The sequence below is a fragment of the Stegostoma tigrinum genome, chromosome 25 (genome assembly GCF_030684315.1).
Source record: "Stegostoma tigrinum isolate sSteTig4 chromosome 25, sSteTig4.hap1, whole genome shotgun sequence".
In the NCBI taxonomy this organism is placed as follows: Eukaryota; Metazoa; Chordata; class Chondrichthyes; order Orectolobiformes; family Stegostomatidae; genus Stegostoma; species Stegostoma tigrinum.
In genome coordinates, this window is record NC_081378.1 from 37,737,379 (window position 1) to 37,758,744 (window position 21,366).

Consider the following 21,366-nt stretch of genomic DNA (forward strand, 5'->3'; position numbering starts at 1 on the left):
AGGCCTATGACCAGCGAGCGGTGTGCGCAAGGATTGGCATTGGGTCCATTGTTTTTTGTCATTTATATAAATTATTTGAGTATGAACATCAGAGGTATGGTTAGTAAGTTTGCAGATGATAAGAAAACTGGTGGTGTAATGGTCAGCAGGAGAGGTTACCTCAGACTAAAACGGGACCTTGAACAGACAGACCAATGAGCCAAAGACTGGCAGATAGAATTTAATTGAGACAAATGTGAAGTGCTACATTTCAAAAAGGCAAATCAGGGCAGGACTTAATGGCAAGGTCCTGGGGGCTGTTGCTGAATAAAGAGACCTTGGAGTGCAGGCTCATAGTTCCTTGAAAGTGAAGTTGCAGGTAGATACAGCAGTGAAGGAGGAGTTAGGTACATGCCTTTTTTGGTCAGTGGATTCAATATAGGAGTTGGGAGGTATTCTCCTGTGGGACAGGACATTGGTTCACCCATTTTTAGAATACTGCATTCAATTCTGGTTTTCTTGCTGTAGCAAAGATGTTGTGAAACTTGAAAACATGCTGAAAAGATTTACAAGGATGTAGCCACAGCTGGAGGGATAGAGCTGTTGAGAGAGCCCAAATAGGCTGGGGAGACTTTCCCTAGAGCATCAGAGGCTGAAGACTGACCTTATAGAGGTTTACAAAGTCATGAAGATCGTGGATAGGGAGAATGGTGAAGGTCTTTTCCCCAGGGTAGGAGAGTTCAAAACCTAGGGGGCATAGGTTCAAGATGAGAGGGGAAAGGTTTAAAAGAGACATAAGAAGCAATATTTTCATGTAGAGGGTGGTGTGAGTATGGAATTGGCTGCCAAGGAGGTGGTGGAGGCCAGTACAATTACAACATTTAAAAGGCATCTGGATGGGCATATAACTAGGAAAGGTTTAGAGGGATATCAGCAAAATGCTGGCAAATGAGACTAGATTTATTTAGAATATCTGGTCAGCATGGACGAGTTGGACCAACATGTCTATTTCTGTGCAGTACATCTCTATGATTATTACTCCATAACAAATAGGTATAAATCAGGAAGGCAAAAGGGAAAAATAATTGCATCCTCTGTAATCACAAGTAGAGGTGAAGGTCATTGGGAGGTTTCTAAACGCAAGCAATAGGGTAACGAGGGACAATTGTTAAATGATGGCTCTTCTAATGAAACATTTGTAGGGATTGACAGATCAGATGCTAAAAGGTGGAGGGAACAAGGAACTACAAATAAGCTGGTCTTGAAGAATCAGAAAACAAGCTAAAGTACAAACAAAAGTACAAATCATAGAAATAAACATGAGGAGATTATTGTGAATTTGAAAGACAGAGTAAAAGTAGTAACATTGATTTCATGGTCAACAAGTTATTAGTTCAGTTGGGAGAGCATTGTAAAAATGTATTTTGTATTGAATTATCAAAATATCCATTTTATAATCTATAGTCTCAATTTTAAATTCACAAAATTGATTTTCTATGATTAAAGTGGTTCACAATATGAAATATCCTTGAACAATTAATCAACATTTGTGCTGTGCTAACCAAGGCACAGGATATGGGTGTAGATCAGGGCCCAATAACAATGAGTCAGGGCTCTAAGGTACCCAATATGCTCAAGCCATGGGTGAGATCGGGAGCCAGGGCCTGGAGCAACACCAAGGTCCATGATTTGTGTCTCTGTTCCTGATGTCACTCACAAGCATTACTGAAATTGAGTTGATGTGAGTTTGCTCGCTGAGCTGGAAGGTTAGTTTTCAGACATTTCGTCACCATTCTAGGTAACATCATCAGTGAGCCTCCGACGAAGCGCTGGTGTTATGTCCCGCTTTCTATTTATCTGTGTAGGTTTCCTTGGGTTGGTGATGTCACGATTGGGACAACACATCCATCCTAGGACAAGCCAAACAGAGACACGCACGAGAATTCCTAGAAGCATGGCATTCCAACCTGAACTCCATCAACAAACACACTGATTTGGAGCCCATCTACCATCCTCTGAGAAAAAGAACAGGAAATGACATCACCAATGCAGGAAATGACATGACCAACCCAAGGAAACCTAAACAGATAACTAGAAAGCAGGACATAGCACCAGCGCTTCGTCGGAGGCTCACTGATGATGTTACCTAGAATGGTGACGAAACGTCTGAAAACTAACCTTCCAGCACAGCGAGCAAACTCGCATCCAGAACCTCAACCTGAGCTATAAATCTTCTCAAAACTCGATTGAGTTGATCTATTTGTGGTTGAATGAAAGATGTCCCTTGGAATGAGTGTTAACATATTAAGGGTGGTTCTTTACAAAATTTCCATGTGAATGATTTAACAATTAAAGAATGTAAAAACTCTAATGCTTTCAATTTATGATTTAGCTTTTAGGATGAGAATAGTGATCAATTCAAGTAACTGTGTGGAAACTGTACCATTTCTCACAGTCATTCCATGTTATTTCACCAGGTTGAAGGATTCTTCCATCGTAATAACAAGTACACTGAGGTAGTGTAACACACTTCATTGTATTTTCGTCCAAATAAGGAGCACTCTCTGGGCATTTGGCATAACAACCTAAAACAGTGAAAAGCAAAATCAACATGAAAATAAACAGAAAATCTGTGATTGCCGAACATCTTGATTAGAAGCAGAAAATGACCAAAACATCAGTGAGACACCAAAATATTTCTGTGCTTCTCAGTTACAAAACACACTCACATCCAGTCCCTGTACACCTGCAATCCTCATGCAGATGGCCTTAAGGGCCTCCGCTTCTTCCTATTTATTTCAGAACCCTCTCCCCATCTCCTTTCTGATGAAGGGTCTAGGCCCGAAACGTCAGCTTTTGTGCTCCTGAGATGCTGCTTGGCCTGATGTGTTCATCCAGCTTCACACTTTGTTATCTTACACTCAGATTGTTGAGTGGTTTCCAGTATGCACTGAGAAACAAATTGGGTAATCACTAGAGTTAGGATGTATGATTATGATTTCTCAATTTCCGCTTCTCAAATGGAATGGGATTACAAAAAGCAACAAAAAAGACTCTGCATTTATGGTACGCTGATCTCTAGAAGCTGCTATGTTTAGCCTTCATTAAAGATACAAATTTAATTGGGGAAACGTGATTAAACAATTAACGTGGCAACAAAAATCATAGTCTACAATCACAGCATGAAAATACATTTTCTAACAAGTCTTAGAAATATAGTTTAATGCAAAATCAAATATGATAGGAATATAACCTTCAAGATTTGCAGATAACTTCTTTGCAATGGAATGGTCTGAGCAGGTTTTTGTTCTCAATGTTCCACATGGGTGATAATGCCAACTGCATTCACCAGGAGCGTTATAATAGTCACAATACACAGCTGTAATGTGAAAGAAAAACAATTAAAATTTGATCATTATTCATTTACATAGTTTCTAAACCAAACACAATTTGAATCATCAATGCAAAATACAAACTGGCTTGAATTCCAACAAGGAAGAAGTTCATTTCTCCGACTTAGCTAAAATTGTACTGGAGGTCCACATTCTGGAAATCTTGCCTTCTTACTGGCTGGCGGAAGGTTGTAGTTTGCACAGCTCTGGATAATGGAGGAAGCTGTACAATTGCACAATTGCCTTTAAACAGATCCAAATTTCACTTGGTGGATGCTCAAAACACAAGTTGTGCACCTTACACTTTTCATGTAAAAGTTTTAAGTTTACTCATGCTCTTTGGAGAGGCAGGATACCTTTTTAGGTGGGTCAAAGGGCACCTTTGAGGATGTTAAACCGCCCTTTGGGAGAGCTTAAGTTTAGGACTGTTGAAAGTAAATGTGAATGTTTGCAAAAATGTGGGTAAGCTCTCAAGACATTTAAATCTCCTGACCTTTAAATTTAGTACAAAACATTTTCCAATTTAAAGCAAAATCAGTTCTCACATTTTATAATGTTTATTAATATAAACCTAAGGCCTCAGGTTTTGATTCTTGTAACAAGGAAAACAGAAATATAAACTTACGACATAGGTCTGGGGTTCTCCAGTGAATACAAACATCAACTTTGTTACAAGCTTCCGCATACACTGCTACTGCAGTACAGAAGCCCAGATATCTTCCCTCCATATCACAAGCGCAAGCTTCTTCGACACATGCTTCATAGTATGGGGTTGGGTCAACCTGATAAAGTACCACAGGATCAGAAATCACTGGAGCTTTTTGTAAGAGTTTCATGTCTCGTTATAATTGTTCATCGTTTTACCTTTTTATGACAAGCTTGAAAGACTGCGCCCTTAATTATGTTGCATCTCTTCTGAGCCCAAGATAAACAATATGGATTCCTGTCACAAGGGAATGTTTGGTTCACTGTATTGGAGCAGGACTGTGATATTTTCCAACTGTTCCCAAACTCCACAGGACTGGTCACCACATAATTCCATTTTGTCGTCAAATCGTCTTCAATGTCATCATTGAAATTTCCACAAAGGCCACAAACTTTGTTCTTGACAGCACAAAAAAGAATTAAACCAATAGTAAATATTATAAAACTGTAATGCATGTTCCGTTATACTTTTCAAGGTAACACAAGTAATTATAACCTCAAATTAAATTTGCATCTTGCCTCTCTGCTTCCAGGTATGTTATTCAGTTCCGAATGCAAAGCAGTTACTCTAAATATATTTCAATAATACTCTTTGGTGATGTTGAACAATATAGTTTCAGTCTACAACTGCTCTGTGTTACATTCTCACTTCTTTTTCCCACCATCTTAGCCTTACGGCCAGTGCTTCAAGTGTCTCTATTTGATCTAGCTGTTTCCCACTTTAGCCTCCAGATGCACCATCGGTCACCGAGCTGCAATCTTAAAGTCTTAGTTTCCTGCCACTCACATCCATTCCAACAGACACATATCTCAATTATCAACATCTTGTTAAAACATGGTATCCTCAACCACTCAGCCAATTCTATTTTGTATGCATTCTCCTTGCTTTTCTGTTGATAATTTAACTCCTCATTCATAAGGCTGGCACACTTCAGACTCTACATTTCTATTGTTTCTCCACATCTAAATGGATAAATATTCCCCAGCTGTTTCCTCTAACAGAATCTCCAGAAATATCTCCATCTTTCCTACACAGTATTTTCACCGTGGTTCTGTAAATTTTGATAAACATGTACATAAGCCATTTTGTCATAGAAGTTTTTCAAGTCCTACAGTTAATTCCACTTTCTTATTAGGTTTTCTCTATTGATGAACAAATGTGAGGGAATACCACGAACTTCCACATTGTACTTACCTTCCACTTCGCATCCAGTGTGATTGACAATCTTGTACGTTTGTCCCATATCACAGTGATCCCATTTGAAAATGTCAGGACCAGATAGAGTCCAACTGTGTGAAGTGTGTAGAGATTATCTGTGCACTGGGTTTTGCCAAGAGACACCTCAGTTACTCCGTTCCCACTCAAGAGAATTAGTTCTCGATCCTTTAAAAGAAAATCAGGAATTTTTATTACATAATCATTTTATATTAGCTCATGCACTAAAATATCAAATAGGGGCATTTTAAATTATAAATCAAAACACACACCTCAAATAAAATCCTGATATTCCGTGAACAAGTCACTCCATTTTCACAGCACGGAACACTTTCTGTCAGTATTTGGAATGTACCGATTGCTCGTTGACATTGATCCTAAAATTAAATTGACTTGTGTGAAATTGCGCATTGGAACCTTGGCATGTAATCTGGGATGAATGCCAACTGAACAATTCAAATGCTATTTTTTAACTTGTCAATGAAAGAGAAACATTCATGATGGCATCTGATCCTGATCTGTCTAATTCTAGGGAAGCTTCGACCACACTTTCTCTTCCTGCTCCTATGCGCCCCAACTTCTTCCCCCATCGAGGATCCAGCCTTAGCTCCTCCATTTTCCCATCTACAAGTTGACTCAACATTGCTTTCATTCAAAAACATGGTGACTGGGAATTAATGGGACCCGCGACAGCAGGAATGAGAGTGAGGATGTGGTGGGAGGGAGATGGCAGGAGAATTAATGATGCACTTGCTTCCAATTGCTCATGTCAGAAAATCTATTGGGAAGTTTGTGTGAGGGGAGGTTGTTGCAGAGATCCCACCCATTTAATGGCTGGTTATCAATTAGGCTTGTTACTGAGCCACTTAAACCCAAATATGCCTCCTTCTTCTAGCAGTTAATTGTGGCTCAGATTTTCCACTGTGCCTGTCTCCATTTAAATTGTATGGCTTTTTCTGATGAATCAGCCAAGGATTGCTCCAGTTTTCCAACCACTTGAGTGAGCCCTTGACACTGAAACTAAATATGTTCCACTCTTAGGTCCTGGCAACAACCAGCTCTGCCTCCCCATCAACTCTCTTGAACACTGTTGTTTTTAAATTCTCTGACTGCTTATCTGTTATTCAGTATTGGATATGCAAAAACTTCTTTCAGTTAACTATTCAGAAATAAAACATTTCCCTTTTTTCTCTGTGCCCTAACCATTGACTCCTTCCCTCTCTGTGGCCAAGATCTGAGGCTCAATCAGACCTATTTCAGGATACACTCAAAAGCTTTCCTGCAGACACAAATGCAATCATGTATAATAGATGTGCGTAACAGATACAGCAAACAATGACATAGTAGGAACTGCAGATGCTGGAGAATCTGAGATAACAAGGTGTAGAGGTGGATGAATACAGCAGGCCAAGCAGCATCAGAGGAGCAGGAAAGCTGTCGTTTTGGGTCTGGACCTCTCTTCAGAAAAAATAACAAATTATCTTCCCTTTTGGCTCCCTTCTCTACCCCTATACAATAGCCATTTATTGTACTTCATTGAATATTTATGAGGTTGCTGCCATCATTATATTTTTGACTTACTTTCAAATTGCAACAAGGTAATTAAATAATTACTGTGTTTGCCAGTGAGTGCTAATTACATAGCACATTTTTGCTAACCTTGAGATGTGAGTTTCAATGACATAGCCAACATGTATTGCCCACCTGCACTTGAGAAATTGATGTCATACTACCCTCATCAATAGCTGAAGTCCATGCTTTTGTAAGCCCACCCTTTGTTGTTAGGGAGTTATTAACTTTCCACATTCACATCCAACATTTTCTAAATAATTCTATAGGTGGTACAAAGGAAGAATGATCAAAAAAGCATTGTAATTTACCTCAACAATGACATATTCACAGTTCCCATCATAGCTGTATCTTTTTCCATCAAAGGTTTTGTAGTGACCATCTCCATAAACTAGGCAGGTCTTTGGACATGAGTAATCAGTACATGCCCATAAACCACCTTTGCATGTGCTGCAATATAAAATGTACAGATTAATATTGTTATATAGTCATAGAATTGTACAGCACAGAAACAGGCCCTTCGGTCCAACTCATCCATGCTGATTAGATACCCTAAATTAATCTGGACCCATTTAGCCCATATCCCTCAAATCCCTTCCTATTCATATGCCGATCCAGATGTCTTTTAAATGTAAGTGAGCCAGCCTCCACCACTGCCTCTGTCAGTTTATTCCATACACACACCACCCTTTGTGTGAAGAGTTTCCACTTAGGTCTCTTTTATATCTTTCCCCTCTCACTTAAAACCTATGGTCTCCCCTACCCTGTGAAAAAGACCTTGGCTAATCACTCTATCCATGCCTCTGATGGTTTTATAAACTTCTATATGGCCATCCCTCAGCCTCCAATGTTCCAGAGAAAATAACCCCAGCCTATTTTAGTTTCTCCCAATAGCTCATAACCTCCAAACTTGGCAACATCCTTGTTAATCTTTTCTGCACACTTTCAGGTTTCACAACATCTTTCCTTCAGCAAGGAGACCAGAACTAAATGCAATATTCCAAAAGTGGCCTAGCCAATGTCCTGCACAGCTGCAATATGACATTCCAATACATATACTCAGGGCACTGACCATAAAGGCAACTGTACCAATTGCCTTCTTCACCACCCTGTCTACCTGTGACTCTACTTTCAAGGCGCGAACAATCGACACTCAAGGTCTGTGTGTTCGGAAATACTCCCCAGGACCCTGCCCTGATTTGCCTTACCAAAATGCAACACCTCACATTTACCTAAATTAAATTCCATCTGAACCTCCTTGGCCCATTGTCACATCTGAGATTACCTTCTTCACTGTTCACTACACCACCAATTTTTTTGGTATCATCTGCAAACCAACTATCCATTCCTTGTATGTTCTCATCCAAATTACATATTTCTTCAATTTTGCACAGTTAGTTTCAAATTGTTTTGTTGTATTAGATTGTAATATCTATACAAGCTCACCAATCATTGCAGTCACTTTTAATTGTTTCTCCAGAATTGAAGATTTCATCACCATATGAACAAGGACACTTTTCTGGTAAAATGCAATTTCCATTGTAATCTTCCACCAAACCTTCAGGGCACACACAGCCAGGGACACAAGGATTTGGCTTTATAAAAGAGAATACACAATGTCTCAATTGGCAGTGTTAGTCATTGCACATGTACAGGATGTATGGATTAATCATCATGAAGGTGAAATATTATGTCATTTTCCATCATTTATTGTGCAATAAAAAAGTCAGTGGTTGCGTAAAATCTTTTGCTCTTTGTGTTACAAATTTTGTTGGAAGTCTAGGGAGTATTAGACACATTGCTATAGCATCTAGAATTGATCATTTCATATATTATGTGGTTAATCCTGTTAAAAATAATTGCCTTGAGGCATTGTTCAACACATTGGTCTATAATAGAAAAACTAAAGTGTAAATTTAGGGTCACTTACGCACGGTGTGTTTAACATCTGGCACGTCTTTCTACATACTGAGTTAGTCTGACAGTCTGAAAATATTTTTGCTCCACAATCTAAAGAAAAGAACAGCAGCACATGTTACAGAAATTATTACTTCTTATGTTGATTTTAATTTTAAATGTTGTATCTCAATTGTTTTAACAGAGACTGGTAACAATTAAATTATTCACCTGCTTGTACAGATTGTCTGTTTACATGAGCGCAGGAAGGAACTCCATCGACACAGAAACTGAGAGAAGAATCACACTTGATTATTTTAATGCTTTTGCTCATAACGTTTGATACAAATTGTGCCGATTAAAATAAAAATACTTACCACTGAGCTCCATTAACATTCATAGGCTGGTCTTTTTGCACAATCATACCACCAAAATAACATGGGCATTCTGATCTGCTCACACATGTTCCTTTCTCATTCATGTACTTTCCTTCAGGGCAGCCACAACCATCTACTGGTACATCCTGAACCTCACAAGTGATATCAGGCCTTGACAGGAATCTGCATGTACGGTTACAGGCTGTCATACCATACTGGAAAACTTGGGTACTTGGGCAGGTTACACCTGAGAAAAACGGGAAGGGTTCCACATCAGCCAATTTACTTCAACCTTAAGTCATGTATGCAGAATACTCAAAAATATATTGTTAATTAAGAAAAACGCATTTATAAATGAGAAAATGCAATTTTTTGCCACAAACACAGATTTATTTTTAAAAAGCAAGGCAACAATATTTGTATACATGTTACAAGGTTTTTGTCCTGTTCTTTGGTTGCAAACTTATTAAAATGGAATGAAATTATGATAATAATGGATGTTTTTTTTTCTAAAGCTGCCACACCATTATGTTACTTTTGCAGTATTTTGCTTTTGTTTGCAAATCATCCTCACATCAGTCCTAAATGATTGGCCTTCTCTTGCTGAGGCTGTGCACCAATATTCCACATTCTGTAACCAAAGGGTATAAGCTGTCGAGCACCTCCGCGTTTACACCAAAAATTTAAAATTACTCAGTGAGGTTATGGTACTCGCAGATCAAACTACAACCCAGTTAAGCGGCAGTCCCTGAATCACCTAGCCCTGTTTCTAATTTCTTATGCACTGATCTACTAAGAGGTGTCCCATACTCCGAGTGCTAAAGCATTGCTTTATGTTAACAGTGGCGCAGTGCTGATAGATGCCCTGAAGTATGGTTGGTGTCCAGAAAGCTGGCGCTGTTCAGTTGTGACTAGGGCAAAGCAACAATCATTTCCAAAAATGCATATCCACTTGTCAACTTGTGTAAGGACAATTCATCAGAAATTCATGATGAATTATATAACAGGATGTTAGTAAATAGAATGATGTAGCTAGCCAGAATTGCAAAGAGTTATAAGAAAGAAGGACAATGTTTTAATATATTTCCACAGTAGCTCAAAGCATGAATAGAGTCAGCAGAAAATGACAGACAAATCAAAAGATATGCTTTTAGAATAGTAGGAATGAATATTTGCCCCATTTCCAGTTCCTCTATCTTGAGTGAGTTTTTGTATTATTGAGGAGAGTTCAGTGACAACAGTAATGACCAGATGGAAGAGTGATTATGGAGCCCTCTTGTGGCACATTTGTGGTGTCCCTATTCCTGGACTGGGAAGACCAGGTCAAGTCCAACCTACGCTAGAGGTGTATCATAGATTCTGGGGACCCCCTTGCAGTGCAGTGGTAGAGTCCCTATCACTGGGCCAAGAGGGCCAGATTCAAGTCCCATCTACTCCAACATGTGCAGTAATGACTCTGAACAGGTGGATTAGTGCAAAATGTTAGAGTGATTATGCCCTCTGGGGCTTTTTTGTTGTCTTTCACAAGAGGTAAAGAAAAGAACTGATTAAAGGTTAAAGCTTTATCTAGTGCTTCAAAGGCTTGAAACAGCTATCATTTACTATTTTGTTTTCGACTTAAGAGCTAATACCTAAGCCTTAAGATAAATAGAATATTCCACCATTAAAATATTGGTGAATTGTCATTCAAAGGTTAATATTCCCTACCAGCAAGTGAAGTGGGATATTTGCAGCTTTCAACACACAAAGTGAAAGAGTGATAGCAGAAACTGTTGATGCTGGGGAATCTGAAATAACACGTTGTGAAGCTGGATGAACACAGCAGGCCAAGCAGCATCAGAGGAGCAGGAAAGCTTGACATTTCGGGTCGGAACCCTTCTTCTGAAGAAGCGTCAAGCTTTCCTGCTCCTCTGATGCTGCTTGGCCTGCTGTGTTCATCTAGCTTCACACTATGTTATCTAAGTGAAAGAGTTATTTTGTTGAGATATGGGCAGCAGCAAAACTAATTTGTGTTTGTATAACACCCGTATTGTAACAAAATATTCCAACGTGCTTCAGAGGAGTGCTATAAAGCAATATTTGACAGTAAATCAGATAAGAAGCTCATCTGACAGATGGCCAAAAACATGATTGAGGGGGTGATTTCCAATAGAACCCACGCCTCAATCATGTTTTTGGCCATCTGCCCTAATAACTTCTTATTTGATTTATTGTCAAGTGTCGCTTTATAGCACTCCTCTGAAGCACATTGGAATGAAGAAAGACAAATAGAAAGACAGAAAGGTTTGGGGAGGGAATTCCTGAGCTCAAATGGTGGCTGAAAACACAGCCAGAAACAGTGAAGCAACTAATATTAGAACAAAGGTGCTCAAGTGAAGAGAATTAGAGAGACACAGCTAAAGAGTAATGGTACAATGGTGGAAATTTGGTGCAAATCTGGCATGATCTAATTGATTGGCTAACAAGATCTGAGGTGATGAACACCACTCTCCTCTTCTGAATGGTCCTCTATTATATCTATGTCTGATTATAACATATCATGTGATTACAAATCACTTACCGCAAGTTGATCTTCTCCAACTGCCCACAATGACGCCTTTAGCAGCACAGGCATGAGAATAAGCTCCTAGTGCAGCACAGATGCAATCATTGACCTTCTCACAATTACATGAGGCAACTTTACACATCTAAAACATGCAACAAAAAACATTGACATAAGTGACCACTTTTAATATCTCCATTGTAGATGTCATTGTGATTTAAATGCTGCATAGAAAATAAATATTATTCTATTTAAATGGCTTACTACATTTCCAGAAACTTAATTTTGACAACTCTGTGAATTTTATTGTAATAATTAAGAAAATTAATCTGTAAATATCCGCCCAATAGACAAAATTGTTTTGTTAAGATGATGGGGAACTTGGCATATCTGAATATCTGGGAGCATAATCTGACCTTTGCATCCAAATGTAACAAAATACTTTTCACGCTATTGTTTCTCTTAAGGCCCATTGTCACTAATACTTCATTCAAATTTGACAGGCGACAGCACAACATCCATGGTGAGTGTCTCCTCTTTAAATTCTGCCCTGGATTTGTGAGCAAGAAGTAAATTCTATTCTGTGAGTGTGACGATCAACCGAATATAACGAAAATGTAATTTCAAAGGACACTTTGACCTTTATTTTAATTATGATATATTTTCTTTCCAAACGTTCAAACAGAATTGTGACTTACATCATAATATTTGGTAAAATCCACTACAGAATGGCAGACGGCGAAGGCACCCAAAGGGTCTTTTAAATGGGCACAGTTCTCTTTGGCATAGATTTCTGAAATACAAATGTAAGATATGGTTGTATAAAGTGTAAAGTGGGGTGAAATGTGCTGCATAACCTTTATCTTCCCATATATAATGTCAAAATTGTTTCATTCATTTGGGTGATGAAGTGGATGGCTGGCAATAGATACATAGGCAACTTTCATTGCTATTTCTATCCAGATCGTGTGTCAGATGAAGTCAAGAGAAATTTTAGATTCACAGGTTACCTACTGAAACCTGTTTGCCTTAGCTCTAAGGTGGTCTGATCAACAAATATTGATGTAAACTAGGCCCATGCCAGGTGTTAGGTTACTATATATAATATCCATGAGATTATAAGAAGCATCATCAATGCAATCACTTCTCAACAGATTATATTGAAAATAGATATAATCCATGCAAAAACACCCTTTGTCAATTGTTACATTTGAGCTGATTTAGTTTGTGTACATCAATCTGCATTCTGGAAATTACAGACAGTGAAAAGACTTAGGAAAATTAATACATTTAGGTCAGCCTGCAAGAAGTAAATGATCTTCTTCAGAGAATTTATCTTCTATAATCTAATAATCTTTAAGAGTTTAAAGGGAAGTTTTAACAGATTTCCCCTGGTGTTATACCAATTCATTGAATGTAAATTCTAGCACAAGAAAATTAAACTTGAAATTAAGATCATGTGGATTGACATATTTCCAGAGCAGCAAGCCCTGAATTAAACAGCCTTCAAACAGAGTGTTTTATTCCACTGCCTTCTCACTATAATCTCATACATTTTGGCTGTTCAGGACATTGGTTAGGCCACTTTCAGAAGACTATGTTCACTTTTGGTCTCGCTGCTGGAGGAAAGATGTTGTCAAACTTGACAGGATGCGCAAAAGATTTACAAGGATGTTGCCGGGACTGGAAGGTTTGTGTTATAGCGAGAGGCTGGGACATTGGAGTTTGAAGGGGTGACCTATAAAGGTTTATAAAATCATGAGGGGCATGGATTGGCTGAACAGCCAAGGTCATTTTCCGAGGTTAGGAGTGTCCAAAAGTAGAGGGTATAGATTAATGTGAGAGGGGAAAGATTTTAAAAGAACCTAAATGGTGGTACATGCACAAAATGAGCTACCAGAGGAATTGGTGGAGGCAGGTATAATTACAACATTTTAAAAGGCATCTGTTTAGAAGGAAATGGGCTAATTCTGCCACAAATCTCACTGTAAACCACTTAACAATCTCCATGAGATTCCAACCACCTGTTTCTATTTGATTATTGGAGCAAATGGATTTTCAATCAATTCAAAATTTTAATGTACATTAAAAACAATTAGGTCAATTTTGATGCCTGTTCAAAGAATGAGAGAGGCTGCTATTTCTGAATACAGTGAGCTCAGGCTGGAAAGTCCTCATAAAGAAAGAGAAGAAATTTGACCACCTAGACCAAGATTCCATTCAAACCTACCATCTTCTGAGCTAACGCAGGTCGGGTTCACTTGTGGTGGAGGGCAATTATCACCTTCCCGCCAAGAGTTAGCAAAAGCTACATATGTGTACTCCACGATGCCCTGGGCAGATAGGAAGTCATCTTCTGCATTGTGATTGAAGGTTCCACATAAACCTGGAGATGGAACAGTATAGATTATTGCAAGAGAAACATCATGGTCATGTGTAAACTTGCTGCGATGGATAAACACAATTCACCCGATTTCACTAATAATCCACATTTCTTTGAAAGGTTACACAAGAATGTCTTTGTTTTGTCTAAACAAGGGGATGCTAACCTAATTTGCTCATTGGGAATGTGATAGGATCAGAACAACGCTGTTTTAGACACAGTCACTGGAATATACTATTTGGTGGAATGTTGTACCTTTGGTGGTTCCATTGGCAGTTTGGGGCAATGAGATATAAAGCTGCATGATGGGATGTATCTGTATTTGCATCTTCATCCCAGACTTTGTTGATACTTGAAGGAATATCGAAGACTGGTAAAATATTTTGATATCACCTGGTAAAAAAAAAGAGGGATTAACGTTTTTTTAACCATTACTTGTTAAACTGTTTGACCTCAAATAAAAACTACTTTACCATTTATTAGAGGAACTCCAACTCTATTTCCATTATAGTCAACAGTGCCATCATTATTGAATACGTAGCTGTCCTAGAATGAAATTGAAAATGTGTTTTAACGTTCAGGAAATAACAAATTGGGGAATACAAATTGCACAATTGAATATTGTAAACTCTTACCTGATACTTTGTGTATGTAACTCTCTGTAAACATGTCTGCTTATACGCTAATTGACAAGGATGCATTTCAATTTTTACTGACCAGTATTTTGTCTGTGAAAAATTAAAAATTGCAAAAATTAAAATTGATATTGATTGGAAAGATGTGCAATTTTAAAGCAAAGGATTTATTTCAGAAATTAAATGACGGCAATTGGAAACAGTTAATCAGCAAAATCTGACTTACAACAATAGCGTAGTATGAACAGTCACCTATCAAATTATAGTATCTGCCATCAAATGTTGTAATATGAGTTCCTTCTTCAATCTTGCAAATTTCAGGGCAGTTAAGATCAGCACACTCCCACATTCCCCTTTGACAGGCACTGAAATCATAACAAAGTAATTTATAATAATGTATTTTTGTTAAAAAAAATTCACATTCATTTATTGATGTGTGTTATAATTAATTAAATAAGTAATTATTTTTACCAAGACTGGCAGAAAGTGTTTCTTATTTGTCCAGACTCATACACCGCCCCATCGTATTCACAAGGACATTCCATTTGGCTGATGCACATGTCATCACCTCGCATATTATCAAGGACAGTGCCTGAAGAAAAATAAAATACATAGCTCAGTGTTTTTGCTCATAGCAACTAACAAGGAGCATGGCATTTACCAGAAGATGCAAGCAGTTTTTTTGAAGAATTTTTCACCTCCCAATTGGTTCAGGCTGATACAGTGCAGAATAATAACAAATTGATTAAATCAATGACAATTTAGAAGAAAATTATTCTACTTTAGGATTGAGTACTCCTACACTCAGAAGTATGCTGCTGTGGTTGCCGAATACCAAGTTGGGCTGTTTAAAATTTGCCAGAACTTTGCCCTAGATATCATACCTTCGAGTCGCTATCCTTCACATCTCCTCACTCACCCCCTACCTCCATTCATTCCCATGTGTCTTCTCACCATCCATAGCCCCAAACTCTCCTTTCAAGTAAAATACTCATTTGCCAGGGCTTCTCTCAGTTGAGGCTACTATTTGCATTGCTCATAATGCAGTCTCCCATGTACTGAGGTGCTCAAATTAAGAACACTTCCATAGAGTCCATAAGTTAGTTCACAATTTTCCATTTGTTTGCCATTGAATTGCAGCATCTTTCTCTCACACTCTCTCCACTTTCCTTGGGCTGCTGTTGTGTTTTGTGAAGTTTGAGTCAAGCTCGAGAGACAGTGGCTTTTTTTCCAATTAGGAATTTAATAGTCTTCTGTGCTCATGATTAAGTTGAACGATTTCAGACCATGAGTTCTGTCCTCCAATTTAATTTTGTTTAATTGTCATGTGCAGGCCTAAATTTTGTTTCATTCATTTTTTTTTAGTGAGCTTTGTTAGCAAGAACAATTCATTATTATGTGTTTTCTTTCTTATGGCATGTGCGTAGGTCAGGAAATGTTGCTCATGCTCTGTCTTGAACCACTGCAGTTGCTGTGCTTTGTTGTATCTCTTCCATGGTAAGGGAGTTTTGAGATTTTGACCCAGTGACAATAAAAGCAAGGTGATACAGTTCCAGATAAAGATGGTGTGTACCTGAGACTAGTGTGTGACTTAGAGATGGCAGCATTTTCACACAACTGCAGCCATTGTCTTTCTAGATTGTAGAGGTCGCTGGTATGGAAGGTGTCGTTGAAGGATCGTGCTTGCAGTCCAGAACAGTTTTCCAAAATGGTCACTCAGTCTACACCCGAAAGCTTGTAAACTGTCATTTTAATCCTCTGTCATGCTTTCACACAGAAACCTTCGTCCCTGACCTACAGCATTGTTATGTGAGGCTCAATACAAGTTTCCTGAGCTACACTTCATCTTTCAGCTCCTCATGAGTCCAACATTGAGTTCAATAATTTCAGATAATAAATTCTGCCCCCATTTTGTTTCCTTTCCTGCCCTTGTTTTTTATTCTCTCCCTTCAATAACATGCCATCTTCCCTAAGTACAGCTTTTGTTTCATTTCTTCCCCAATGTCCCTCCACTCCCTTTGGCCTTGGAGCCGGTTGGGGGTTCGGGGAGGTGGGGTGGGAATGGGTGTTGAGAGGTGGTTGCCAGTTTTTCTACCATTCAATCAATCCTCTCCTTCATCCTATTACAAGCATTTCTTTTGTCCTTGCCCTACTTGCCCCTTAATCTAAATGTTTCGCATCTCTTAATATTGGACTGTATTTTATGTGCCCCTGCTGGCTATATTTTTTACATGAGTAGGAGGGGCACAGAAAATAGGATGGTAGCTACCCTGAAGTCTTTCTGTCTACTCCTGACCTCGCCCAACTAATGTGGGGGTGGGCTGTTGCTGACGTTGGCAGCTCACCCACCAAATATAAGTAAACAATTTCAGGAAAATTGAAGTTGTTAAAAGCTTTGACACAAGTATTACTCTATCCACACCATAATATGGCTGGCATGAACAGTTGAGTGGAATAAATGTTATTTAAAGTTCAAGCAGGAATGAAGGAGAATTGCTATCTTCAGAGAGTGTCCTGTGTGCATCTGCAGAACCTAACTCTTTCGTTTCTCTCCAAATGGACTATTAAGACTACTACTTTGACACCATACCCGAGATTCTCAAAATCTACCCTCTCCCTTCCACCCCCAATGCCATCATTTGGACCTGAGATCCATTGGTCTTTCTTCTTGGGACTTGTTGTCATCCCAGTGGTGCCCATAACTTAACCCTGGACAAACAACTTGGTTGGCACCTCCAGATGGTGGCACACCCAGTCAGTGAGTGATAAAAGTCCCACTCTCCATCAAGTTAGCATCTCAACAGGATAATAGGATTCCAGGGCTGGGGGTGTGGGGGAAGGGGGTGTTTTTATAGGGCTTTTAAAAAAGGGTCACTGAACCTGAAAGATTAATTCTGATTTCTCTTCACAGAAGCTGCCAGACCTGGTGAGTTATTTTTCCAACAATTTCTATTTTTATTCCTGATTTTCAGCATCTGTACTTTTTTTTTCTTCATTTCATTGACTTATTGGTTAACAGCCATCTTTCCTTCCCCCATAAAATTCTGCCCATGGTTCTAATCCTCTGTCTACCTAAACTTTCAAAGGGAAAAGCTGATTTAACGCGAATAATAATACTGGAAACAAGTTACTGGCTGTACTGGACCTCCATTGTAAAGTACACAGGGCAAGTTGGACTAAGGTGCATCATTTGTGACTTTTACTTGTTTTTTCCTTCCAGTGACTTTTTTTTTCATTTTGCATTTCCAGCATCCATAGCAATCTCATTTTCAATGTCTGTTTCCGGCAATTTCTCCTTTATTCTAAAAATATTTTGTTCCATTCACCCTTAATATATAATGCTAGCTTAAAAAAATCTACCCAACGTGTGTGCATGACTGCTTGAACTTCCAAATTATGCAGGAATGTATTATTAAAAGGGAAGTGCATTGCTTCTTCTAAAAAAATGCAAATTACCTGAATTTTACACAACTGAAAACTTCATTCAGTTCTTCCAAAGTCTTGTAAAGGAAAGTTCTTTGCTGCACTTGATTATAGAACAGTCATATTAAACTAGAAATGTGTGTTTGCTTCAAGAAATCATTTAAAAATTGAGAAACAAGCTCATGAATGTCATGGAAACTAATGAAATAAATGATTTACTCCTACTCCTATTGCCATAATTTTGTTGACTCTACTTTTTCACTTCCAAATCAAGCAGTCCAAGAAATACTTCTGTTTCTAGAAGTGCAATGAATAACATTAAGTAAAATTATTCTCAAAGAAAGTTGAACAGTTCAGAACTCTTAAGCATAACTACCTTCTGGGCAGCCACAGGTATTCACACACTGATCACATTGTTGCTGAGGGTTTGGGTCACTACAGGTTGACTTGCAGACAGGGCCACACTCCATATATATCTGATTCCCAGGACAGGTTGGTGGTGCTGAAAAGAAAAGGTTTTTGATTTTATTACTTGACCTGCATATTGGTGCTATACAGCTAATGATGGTTGTTAAAATTTTATTTATGATTGCAATAATGTGCCTTCATTAAATAAGTTTAGTTAAAATTCTGCTTGACTCTGCAAATATAACTTACCGCATCCTGTCGATTTTCTCCATGTCTTCCAGACTGAAGAATCCGAATGTACGCACTGATGTGATATTTCTGCAAAATTGGCACAGGTGCATCCCCCAGTTTTTTTACAAGCACAAGCATCCTTCTGACACATCTCTAAGTATTTATCTTCTATGGCTTTGGTCAAACAAGATGTGAAAAGTGTTGATATTTTTGAGCAGGCCTGAACATAAGAAATAAAACCAAGAATTATAAAGTTAATCAAATACCAAATCAGTATGTTGTGCTGCAATAAACAGAATGAGACGAGAGTTGTTGACTTTGTCGAAACATAACTTTTACTGAGGGAACAAATTAGAGAAATAAACAAATAAAAATGTTTCCTATTGGAAAGGCAAACATTGATAAGCAAAAAAAAAACCATTTAAGGGCATTTAAATGGCCATTGGATAAACATATGGTTGATAATGGAATTGTGTAGGTTAGATGGGCTTCAGATTGGTTTCACAGGTAAGCGCAACATCAAGGGCCGAAGGGGCTTAAACTGCGCTGTAATGTCCTATGTCCTATGTCCTATGTTCTATGTTCTTTGTTCTATGTTCTATGTTCTATGCTCTATGTTCTATGCTCTAGAATCTAAGTGCTGCCAAAAGCTGCATTTCTAAACAAATAAACATTATAATAATTAACACGGGTATTTTGTATTTGGACCGGAATGTGGGCATATGGTAATAACATTACTGTGACTGAACATGGGGCTGTACCAGAAATCAGCTGATTGTCATTTTGCCACTCACTAGTGAGAGTCTCATCTGGCCATTGACACTTAATTAAAAAGTCAGGCTTCAGCACATGATCGTGGGAAGCTCCTTACTTCCAAACTCAAATGATTGTCCCAACTCTTTGCTCCATGTCAAAAGAGATACTTCTCACAGGGTTTGATACTTTATAATTCAACAGAAATTAATATGATTCAAAGCTGATAATGTTAGAGTGTCAATAGGCTGTTACATGTTAATATTAATATACATTTATAACCCTGGTAATAAGTTCCATTGATGTCAAATCGCAATTCAGTTGTCTGTACTTCAAATTATTAGATACCCGCATGTCAAATGCACAATGAAATTTGTCAAATTTGGTAAAGCTCAGCTGGTTCATTAGCACCTTCCAGGGAATGTTCTTTAACTGTGATGGAAGTTGCAGAGAAAAACATTTGCTTGAAAAATAAGTGAATGGAAGAGGCTTCACTATCAGTTTGTCAGGATGATTGACGGAGAGGCTAAATATATTTGTGTCACCAGGCTCCTCAGCCCATCCAAATTTATATTTAATTCCTTTACAACTTGTACCATTCCTGAAGCACTCGCTAAAATTATGTGGTTTACCTGAGCTGATGTACAATTAGTATCTTTAGGGAAGGTGGTACTGCAGGAACTAGAATCCAGCTTGTATAGTCGGACATAGTCTGAATCTGCAAAGTACAAGTAGAAAGTGAACCTCATTTATTTTCCTTTCAATCACTTCAATTATTTTTGGGCATGTTTAAACATTGATAGTGCTGGGCAGAATACTAAATAACATGAAGATATGTTCATAGAGTAGGACAAAAACATTTATCCCTTTTTACCATAGATTGTTGAGGCACTTGTATCAAAAGGTCCACAAAGGCCACATAATTGCCCTTGGTATTGAGCATCAACTGTTATCTGAAAATGAAAAACAAGAGCTGGAAATCATCACATGATTGATAAATGTATCTCCATTGCATTAAACAGTGAGGAAATTGATCTTTCTAACAAAGGAGATATCTTAGTATAACTCAACAGAAGTATGCCTCACATCACTGTTCAACAATGACATTAAAGAAAAAGAATTAATTTAATTTTAAAAGTTCTTTTATATCATTCTATTGACTCTAGTTTATAATGAATGATGTACTTTTCAGTTTTTTCAAATGCCCTTACCTCTAGCTCATCTTGGTAATTCCAAAACAGAACTATAGTGTGTCTCCTATTTGAAAAGCGCACACCAACTCCATATTGCTGAATATTAATCACTTTGTTATCATATGGCAATGAAATTCTATGTAAAAGAAAATAATGAATGAAAAGATATTGAAGCTGTAAATACTGGCTTGCTGTAAATATTGACTTGTAATATTTAATCTGATTAATGATCTATACTATAATACTGTATTTATCAATGTTGGGATCTGTTTATATGATTAAATCTTTCCATTCGTACAAAGGAGGAAAATACAATGAACCGTGAATGTCTCATTTAAAATGAACAATTAATTTCCCCAAAGGAAATCCAATATTGGACAGCTGTAAGTGAAATAGGAGTTAACACCAAAAGAACTGTTTGAATGAAAGTGGAAAATAATGAAGTCACAGGAATTTAGTCAAAAAGAAAAAGAAGGCATGCTAAAAATTTTGGAAACTGAAAATAGACAGGTCCCTCAAAGAATACAAAAATAGCAGTAAAGAACTCAAACAAGGACTCAGCAGGGCTAAAAGGGGCCATGAAATGTCTTTGACAAAGAGAAGTAAGGAAAATCCCTTATACATCTATAAAGAGTAAGAGCGTCGCTAGGGAAAAGATATGTTT

The 21,366-nt window shown here is 38.0% G+C and overlaps 1 protein-coding gene across 1 annotated transcript in view; it reads right to left on the reverse strand.

Annotated features, from left to right (window-relative positions):
- Positions 1-21,366, reverse strand: part of LOC125463425 (mucin-19-like) — a 43,019-nt gene that overhangs the window by 13,452 nt on the left and 8,201 nt on the right. The window contains exons 5-28 of the mRNA XM_059654776.1: positions 20,721-20,838; positions 20,384-20,462; positions 20,142-20,227; positions 18,775-18,976; positions 18,494-18,619; positions 15,166-15,286; positions 14,921-15,059; positions 14,695-14,787; positions 14,533-14,605; positions 14,315-14,452; positions 13,907-14,062; positions 12,375-12,469; positions 11,695-11,821; positions 9,135-9,381; positions 8,989-9,047; positions 8,792-8,871; positions 8,308-8,456; positions 7,173-7,311; positions 5,565-5,669; positions 5,272-5,460; positions 4,236-4,475; positions 3,997-4,153; positions 3,233-3,358; positions 2,423-2,564 (exon numbers count right to left, since the gene is read on the reverse strand). Coding sequence (XP_059510759.1) covers positions 2,423-2,564; positions 3,233-3,358; positions 3,997-4,153; positions 4,236-4,475; positions 5,272-5,460; positions 5,565-5,669; positions 7,173-7,311; positions 8,308-8,456; positions 8,792-8,871; positions 8,989-9,047; positions 9,135-9,381; positions 11,695-11,821; positions 12,375-12,469; positions 13,907-14,062; positions 14,315-14,452; positions 14,533-14,605; positions 14,695-14,787; positions 14,921-15,059; positions 15,166-15,286; positions 18,494-18,619; positions 18,775-18,976; positions 20,142-20,227; positions 20,384-20,462; positions 20,721-20,838 — 3,186 coding nt within the window. The remainder of the gene's footprint in view (positions 1-2,422; positions 2,565-3,232; positions 3,359-3,996; positions 4,154-4,235; positions 4,476-5,271; positions 5,461-5,564; positions 5,670-7,172; positions 7,312-8,307; positions 8,457-8,791; positions 8,872-8,988; positions 9,048-9,134; positions 9,382-11,694; positions 11,822-12,374; positions 12,470-13,906; positions 14,063-14,314; positions 14,453-14,532; positions 14,606-14,694; positions 14,788-14,920; positions 15,060-15,165; positions 15,287-18,493; positions 18,620-18,774; positions 18,977-20,141; positions 20,228-20,383; positions 20,463-20,720; positions 20,839-21,366) is intronic.